Source organism: Eurytemora carolleeae, unplaced genomic scaffold, assembly GCF_000591075.1.
Source record: "Eurytemora carolleeae unplaced genomic scaffold, Eaff_2.0 scaffold1280, whole genome shotgun sequence".
NCBI lineage: Eukaryota > Metazoa > Arthropoda > Copepoda > Calanoida > Temoridae > Eurytemora > Eurytemora carolleeae.
Window position 1 is genome coordinate 1 of NW_019397368.1, and position 9709 is coordinate 9709.

A 9709-nucleotide genomic window follows, 5' to 3' on the forward strand; every position below is an offset into this window, starting at 1 on the left:
TAAAACCTGAAGTTGAATTCTTGCTGAATCTATACTTGACACTGTGGGTAAACCTAAATAAACAGAAATATAATTTAACTCAGAACTTCTAGGTCATCGAAATAATTAATAAAATGTCGTCTTACCAATTTTAAATTAATAAAATGTCGTCTTACCAATTTTTAAGAGTTCCATATGATAATTCAATTTAAAACCAAAATATCTGCAGCATTCCATTATTAGTAGGTTTAGAAAACGCCATTTTATACATTTTTTCGATGTCTCCTTGGTTAAACTATATAAAATTCAAAATATTTTGAAATGGTTAGGTTCTACTTTTGTAGAAGGCCTTAGAAGAATCCTTCATCATCAGCCTATGGACGGGTTACTGCTATACATATACATCCCAGTTCTATTTTGAATTAAGAATCTGGTAAATTATGGATCCAATGAACCAGGCAAGAAAAATTCTCCAAAAAAAACCTTCTTTGAACTGTTGGATATAATACCTAAAATGATCATCCTAGGGTAGTGGTGGTTAGTTACCAAGCTTTATAATAGGATAGAATAAAAGTGAAACATGTTAATATGCAAACATATTTAGCTTTGAAAATAAAGTAAAATAAAAAACTTTGCAATAAAATAATTCATGAATACTGTATAGCAGCCCAGTGGCAAGGCTGAAGCACATCCAACATTTCACCTTGGTAATACGATTTAAAAAATTTTCCTCGATGATTTAAACGTGAAGACGACTTTATAACAAGTTATGACTTTGAATTACTGTCCAATGTACATAAGAAACACTAATTTTGCATTGTAAATAGACCAATCTCACTCAATAAGTATTTAATAAGTCAGTATTGCATTTGCGACAATAGCAGATGTACTTAACTTGGGAAGTTTACAATTTAAGGCTTTTTGGCGCTTCGCGCCAATATTCTATTTCAATCTTGATTCTTTCAGCATTTTCTCTAAGATAAAAAATTGTTTTTGCTGATTTATAATTTTTTTCTTACGAAAATCAAAAATTTTTGGGGACAACTTTTAATAACTCTAAGCCTGCATAAACCTTCCCTGAGGTCATGTACAGTCCCAAACAAAATTTGGGCCCAATCGGGTCAACCGTTATGACGATTATTGGACACAAACAAACCAAATTTTAAGTGACCCTACTTTTCCGATTCACAAGGTAACCATAAACGCTTTGTCCGATCAAGTATGAATTAGATATCCATGTTTTTGTTGATTTTCAGATTAAGGTTTCCAGGGTATCATTGTAAAAAGAGCATGCCACCGTTTTTAGTCCCTTTAACTAACCTGAAGGTATTTCAATTATATCTCTTTCAAATTGAATAATATTTTCAGCTTCGGCCTAAAATAAACAAGTTATATCGATATATTTTATATTCTACAGTAGTAGGCGATTATATCAATATATTTTGTATTCTACAGTAGTAGGCGATTATATCAATATATTTTATATTCTACAGTAGTAGGCGATTATATCAATATATTTTGTATTCTACAGTAGTAGGCGATTATATGAATACAATAAAGACGAATTTTTATTTAAGTTTTGATTGTTAACAAACTTTTTTCGAATTACAAGTTTACAATTTATTGACAGCTTTTCTTAACTTCTATGTTTATGTTTAAGTTTAACAGTTTGATAAAAAAGAAAGAAAATTGAACATCAAAAGGCAAGTTTTTCATTTATTTTGATTGCAAGTGCATTAAAAAATTTATTTATTTTCCCGTAAAAATCAGTAAATTTTACCGCATTTAACAAAAAAAAACTTATTTAACTTGTAGAAGAAAAACAATTTTCAAAGAGGAAGGGGGGCGAGAAAATTTACACCCGTCATATTTTGAATGACCATTTTGATTTATATTATTCTATATTTATTTGTTTCGGAAGATCTTCTTTTTGGAGGGTCATTTATCTATTTTAATGATAATTTATCTTCTTTTTGGAGGGTCATTTATCTTTTTTAATGATAATTTATCTTCTTTTTGGAGGGTCATATAACTTTTTTAATGATAATTTATCTTCTTTTTGGAGGGTCATATATCTTTTTTAATGATAATTTATCTTCTTTTTGGAGGGTCATTTATTTATTTTAATGATAATTTATCTTCTTTTTGAGGGTCATTTATCCATTTTAATGATAATTTATCTTCTTTTTGGAGGGTCATATATCTTTTTTAATGATAATTTATCTTCTTTTTGGAGGGTCATATATCTTTTTTAATGATAATTTATCTTCTTTTTGGAGGGTCATATATCTTTTTTAATGATAATTTATCTTCTTTTTGGAGGGTCATTTATCTTTTTTAATGATAATTTATCTTCTTTTTGGAGGGTCATTTATCTTTTTTAATGATAATTTATCTTATTTTTGGAGGGTCATTTATCTTTTTTAATGATAATTTATCTTACTCAACTTATTAATTATAATACCTTAATTCGATTCATCTTGCTACCGTAAGCAAAATCAGCCTAGAAATAAATAATTTTCATCATTTAAAGGGAATGTCTACGTAATTTGAAGTGACCCTCCCTTTAAAAAAGCGTCGCATGTCCGATTCACAACAATACCCTTATCTGAGAAGTAATGATATTAAATTCTAAAAACCTTTTAAATTATGACAACTTCCTTCATTGTCCCTGAAGCAAAAATCCACAAATCACGAATCCGTGATTAAATATAATCAATCCTTAATAAATGTATCTAGGAGTTGACTAAATTATAATTGAAACAGCTTGAACAAAATTATAGAGTTTACATGACTTAATATACTTATTGTTTCCCCCGATCTCCTAATTAAATTAAAGGGAGTTGGCGCCAACATACCTAACATCCGGGTGTAAAAAATTGTTATAAAAGAAGGGGAATAATATTCAATTAAAGATACGCGCTCCAGTCCTGAACTGTAGCCATGGGTAAATAAAGAGAAATGGTAGTAAAGGAAATATCAAGTTTGACCAAAAAATACGAATTTTATGAAAACAGAGAAAGGTTTAACGTATTTCCTCCATCTCATGTTTATTTGATAAAACTTTTAAAACTGTTAGAAAAATGTTAGCAAAGCTAATTTATTTCGAATATGAGTTCTTCTGAAGAAAAATGCAACAAAAAAGAATCAAGAAAATAATGAACGGTCCCTATAAAGTTAACACCCTAAATCTGAAATACCTGATAACCAACAACAAAAGTTAAAGGAAGAAGAGGTGCTATAGTTGCAGGCTTTTTAGTTCTAGAAATATTTCATGGTTTAAAGAAAGCTTAAAAATAGAAATGTCTAAAATAGATTAGATTAAACATGTAATAATAAAAAAAGAAAGATAGATAGACATATAGATGGAAAGACATAATAGATAGATAGATATAAAGAATGAAAGATAAAGTTAGACCTAAAAAATGCTGCAAGCATAGCTGTTCCTGCAATAGCATAAAAGGATCCCAGCCAGACAAACATCTCCCGAGCCCCAGCAATCTAAATATAGGAGGTTTTCTTCAAAAAAGAAAATATTTTGTCTGCTTTTTATCACAAAATATGTCGTCTTATCTTTCTCAGAAAATACGTCGTCTTCTCTTTTGGAAAATATACAACCCAAAAAATGGACATAAAAGGGCAAGTTTTTTATTATTTTAAATCATTTTTATCCAAAAATTCATTTATTTTCACCTAGAAATAATTTATTTTCAAAAGGGAGTGGAGTGGGGGGGGGGGAGGAGGATTTTTAGTGAAAATATACACTTTTTACACCTGACCTGAGAAGCAACCATTCTTTCTCTCATTTGGTTTTGCATGTGGATCTGTCTCTCTAGCATTGTCCTTTAAACACAGAGTATGTAGGTTTACAGATTAACATGGATTGTTGAAACAGAGAGCATGCATGTTTACAAATGAGCATAGATTGTTCTTTTAACATAGAAAATATGCATGTTAAGTTTACATTGATTGTACATTATACACAGAGTATGCATGTTAACAGATGATCATGGATTGGTAATTAAACAAAGAGCATGTGGATGAAAACAGATGAACAAGAATTATTCCATACACACAGATTGCGAAAGATAACAAATGATTAGTGATTGCTCGTTAAACATAGATTATGAATGTTAACAGGTGATCATGGATTGTTTATTAAACACAGAGTATGCATGTTAACAGATAATCATGGATTTTAAATTAGGCAAAGAAAATATATGTAAACAGATGATTATTTACTGTCCATTTTGAGGTGGTGGAGATTACCAATTGAGGAGCGCGCTTGCCGCTAAACAGATTTGGGTGGCGGTGATTACTATTTGAGGAACTCTGGACTCCCTCCCTTGTCCCACAGATATAACTCAATCAGGAACTCAAGGTTCACATGAATACCATAGCCAATATCAATCCGGATACAGCTTAGTCTGTATTCTCAGGCATCTGTCCCACAGATACTATCAATTTCTATCCAAATCCAGTTTTCTATATTTCAAGAGAATGATTCAGGGCGCTTCTCGTTCGCAAACCAAGAAACAATTATTATCACACTGTAATCAAAGCAGAGTCTAATACCAACTGAGTGATTTTAGGGTCTAGGTTACAGATTAAGTTTAATAGGCCTAATTACAAGTTTTGTGTCGTAATATACAAACCTAGTTAAGCTAATCACATATAGGTTCAACATAGTTACTTATGGACGTATTTAGGTTAGGTTAATCACAATACAAGTTACTGAGAAGTGCATTTAGATTTACAGACAACGTACAACATTATTAATCTAGGTATAACTATGGGATATTTACAGACAATGTACAACTTATTTAATCTAGGTATAACTGTGGGATCATGCCCCTGTATTTATTACACATAGAGTAAAAAAATAATATAGAATATCAAGAAGCGACAAGCGCTAATAAAACAAAGAGCATAAACAATGGCAGAGTGTATATTACAGTGTACGTTTACCGAGCCCGTCCTAGTATACGATTTTTTAAAAACCGTTTTCTAGGAAATTATTAACGAACATTATACACTTATGCATTATCAATCAATTACCTATTCATTTCCAACATAAATTTCTGATTTTTCTCCATGTTTGAATCCATAGCTTTGCCCATCAAGTTCCCCATTCTTAATATCTGCAATTATAAATCATTGGTTATTTTTATTTGTTTTATTTATTTGTCTTTATATATGTTTTTATAATGTTCAATGTTTCCCTCCCATCCCCAGCTTTCTATGCAGTTATAGACATAAAAATGTCCAAGTTCAATGTATAAAATTTCAGTAAACAATTTAACCCTCATTTTAAGAAGGAAAAGGACGAATTAACTATACAATTTTGAAGTTATAAAATCGACTTGCGTAAGTGGCGCTAATATGAAGAAATTCAATGTTTATCGTCCTAGCTTTACGAACTGTGGTTGCAGAGGACAAAATCTCGAGAGTACATTTGTACTCTCTCTTAGTAATGAGTATAGATGTATTCTATGTATATTGTATACAGTCGTTAGCAAATGTTTACATCGACCTTGTGCTTTTCTAAACCGGTTCCAGTCTAAGTGCGAATGGGGAGAACTTTTATTTTGTATAAAAAGAACTAAAATGTTTTAATGCTATTTTTTAATCATTTTTGATAATTTCGAAATATTAAAAATATTTGTCTACATGTACTTACCACCCCTAGGTGTGTGTGTTGGTTGGTTCGGTTCGTTACAGTATTGCCAAACCTCCTGCAGTGGGCACTACAGCGCACACCGCACATTAGTACTCAACAACATCATACTGTTATTGACCTCATAGTGAAAATTTTAGTACTTACACCGTTTTTTTTTTTAATCTGCCTAGCCATTCAAGTTGAAATATACTCATGGGACTCGGTGGAGGTGAAGTTAGATAATTAACCCCTTAAATAAAATTTTTCGGCCTGCGCTCAGTTTGCGCGGCTAAATAATCACGGATTTTTGTGCAATAGTTAATTTTAGATTATGTTGATTGAGATTCAACTTTTTTTATTCCTCCTAAAAGTGATATACTCTGACAGTTCAGTGTTCAATTTTAAAGTTTCACAATGCAACGTTAGCTGAAGGTTTATTACGGTGAGTCAACGGAATATTTAACATACACTACTTCTGAACGTGACTTTTCCAGGTTTTTTAAATATTAAATAATTCTTCTTTATTTAAACTTAAATTAATCTTTTTTAGTCTAACAATGAAAATTTAGTTTAATTTTTAAAAATCGTTTTCTAGGAAATTACCCAGATGATTATCTACTATACCTCAGATTCAGTCGTAACCCTTTATCAAGAATTTAGTAGTCTACCCACTATCTAGGATTCAGTTGTCTACCCACTATCTAGGATTCAGTTGTCTACGCACTATCGAGGATTCAGTTGTCTACCCACTATTTCGGATTCAGCTGTCTACCTATTATCAAAAATTCAGTTGTCTATTTACTATCTAGGATTCAGTTGTCTACCTATTATCTAGGATTCAGTTGTCTACCTATTATCTAAAATTCAGTAGTTTATTTACTATCTAGTATTCAGTTGTCTACCTATTATCTAGGATTCAGTTGTCTACCTATTATCTAGAATTCAGTTGTCTATTTACTATCTAGTATTCAGTTGTCTACCTATTATCTAGTATTCAGTTGTCTACCTTTTATCTAGGATTCAGTTATCTACCTATTATCTAGAATTCAGTTGTCTATTTACTATCTAGGATTCAGTTGTCTACCTATTATCTAGGATTCAGTTGTCTACCTATTATCTAGGATTCAGTTGTTTATTTAATATCCAGGATTCAGTTGTCTTCAAGGGGTGGGGGAGGGGGGGAATGNTCTAGGTTTATCTCTATGATTCGACAATACAATATGTCTTGAGAGTCTAGGTTTATCTCTATGATTCGACAATACAATATGTCTTGAGAGTCTAGGTTTATCTCTATGATTCGACAATACAATATGTCTTGAGAGTCTAGGTTTATCTCTATGATTCGACAATACAATATGTCTTGAGAGTCTAGGTTTATCTCCATGATTCGACAATACAATATGTCTTGAGAGTCTAGGGTTTATCTCCATGATTTTTTTGATTTAAAATATCTACTGGTAAATTTAAATCGAGATTTTTCTCGTTTGTCCCGCTCTATTCTTTTTTATAGACTTATGCACAACAATTAAAATAGAAGGTCAGTGGCTTGAGTTTGGGTTAAAACTTTTTATAAACGAATCCGGATAGAAAATCCTCTGTCTTGAAAAAAGGATCTGGATATAATTAATAATTATTTCTTTCATTTCAAAGAATTTCTCGGCGAAAGCAAAAGTTTGTTTTTACTTATTGATTTTCGTAGATCACATGATTGTTTTAGGGATTTAGATCTTAGGAGCATAAATGTTTAGGATTTACTTGATCCGGATCCAGATTTTTTAGCACTCCTCAGTTCTTTTCATTTGGAGATTTCTAGCTTAAAGGGACTGTAAAGGAGAAATGAAAGGGGGTCTAGACTGAAAGCTGATCGCAACCCATGAAAGTTGTATTTGATTTTCCTGTCTCGAGATATTGATATAAAGCTATGTCAAATTAATACGAAAATTCATATAAATACATTTTTGTATAGAAATGGCAGGTTTAAACAGATCATATTCAGCACATACGCAACCAATCTGAAAGGAATATATCCCAGAGAAACTTAGGTTTTCTCCAATTATTATTTTATAATTTTATTTTTATTTTTAATAGCTATAATTGATAATAAATATTATTTATAAGTCCGTATGACGTCATCAAAACTCCCACCAATGGTAGTGCAGTATATTGGTCACGTGATACAGACAAGGCCACGTGACCAGTTTACTGCATTTTCATTGGTAGGAGTTATGCTGCATATATATATGAATTTTCGTATATATTTGACACAATTTTATAATGATTTCTCGAGACAGGAACATCATATGTAACTTTCATGGGTCGCGATTAAGAGCTAAAGTGATTAACTTTTAGCCTTAATTACCTCTCATTTTTCCCTTAACAGTCCCTTTAAGAGCGTGAACTTAGGTGACCCTCCATGCTAAGAAGTCAATGAAATTACGACTATGGTCCGTTTAATTAATCGAATCTTAAAATGTAAGGGTAATTACATGCTGAGAATCCATGCTGAGATCTTTAGTGGGAAAATTGTATACGGTCTTGCAACTTTTATCTATCTATCCCTCTACCAGTCTACTTTTTTATTGCGTGGGGGGGGGGCCTTGTGCTAGATGCTGGAACAGTATCAATAAAGAAAGAACTATTCTAACTCGACTGCGTGAGTAACGTACGTACAGAGTAACCTAGTAACCTCTCCAATCTTGTAGGTTTGGAAATATTTATATTTCAAATTCTATCAACTATTAATAGAAATACTTGTAGGGGGATATTATGTGTTAACCTGTCACTTTTTTCTCCGTGTTTCACCCTTGTCCCCTGTATCCCCCTTTATCCCCCTTGTCGCCCTGTACCCCTGTATTTCTCCTTGCCCCACTGTATTCCCCTAGTCCCTTTGTACCCCCCATCTCTTGTCCCGCTGTATCCCTCTAGTCACTTTTTAAAACAAGTCCCACTGTATCCCCAAGTCCCCTGCTGCATCCCCCTAGTTCCTCTGTTTCCCCCTTAGTCCTCTGTTTCCCCCTTAGTCCTCTGTATCCCCCTTATTCCTCGGCATCCCCCTTGTCCGTTTGTTTCCATGTCGAATGAGTCCATCTGTATCCCCCTGTCCACCTTTACCCCCCTAGTCCCTTTGTATCCCCCAGGCCCTTTTATCCCCCCTTGTTCCTCTGTATCTCCCCCTAGTCCCTTTGTTTCGACCCAATTCCTCTGTATTCCTTAAGTCCCCCTGCTGTATCCATCTAGTCACTCTGTATCCCCCTGTATCGCCCTAGTTCATCAGCATACCCCTAGTCCATTGTATACTTCTTGTCCCTCTGTATCCACCCAAGTCCCCTGCTATATTTCCTAGTCCCTCAGTATCCCTCTACTCCATTGTGTCCCTCTGTATCCTCCAAGTCCCCTGCTGTATCCCCTAGTCCCCCTATATCCCCCTTATTCCTCTGTATCCCCCCTTGTCCGTTTGTTTCCACGTCCACCCTAGTCCCCCTGTATCCTCCTAGTCCCTTGTAGCCTCCCTTGTTCCTCTGTATCCCCTCTAGTCCCATGTGAATAGATCAGGGTTCAACCCTGGCCCGTCTCTCCGGATAAACTTCAAGTACTCAAAGGGCACAAATAACTCTATACTCTCTTCCTGTCCTCAATAAGACAAGTTTTACATCGAACTAACATTTATTTAAAGGATAATATTACTGCCCGGACCGGTGTAGCGGTCAGCGCATTCAAATACAAAAATATATTAACAAGGTTAGGGTCAACTACGATATTTATTTTTATTACAGGGTGTATGCGGGGTAATTTTTACTAGAAGTTTTTAAATATTCCTGTAACACCTGTTATTATTACGATGCATAATCTTCAATGTTCACTGTAACCCATTACCTAATCACTTGTTTATCAAGGGTGTCGCATAAAAAAAATTTCTGGTATTTTTCTAAAAACAAATGATTATCTGGTATCATTTGTTAAAAAGAATTCTAATAATTTTAATGTTGTTTAATAAATCAAAACATTAATGAACTGTGCATTCGTAATATTTGAAATTTTTAAAAATAGTTTAGTTTTTAGCTGACCTGGATT

General features: G+C 33.0%; 1 protein-coding gene across 1 annotated transcript; it reads right to left on the bottom strand.

Moving 5' to 3' along the window:
* Positions 1–6: 6 nt before the first annotated feature.
* LOC111713796 (plasminogen receptor (KT)) lies at positions 7–5116 on the bottom strand (the record flags this gene model as incomplete). The annotated part of the gene is given in 7 exon segments (XM_023488735.1): positions 7–53; positions 1300–1354; positions 2444–2482; positions 3180–3240; positions 3398–3480; positions 3759–3822; positions 5038–5116. Coding segments are annotated over 7 exon segments (423 nt in total), but the record flags the coding sequence as incomplete, so codon positions are not given.
* Positions 5117–9709: the final 4593 nt, after the last annotated feature.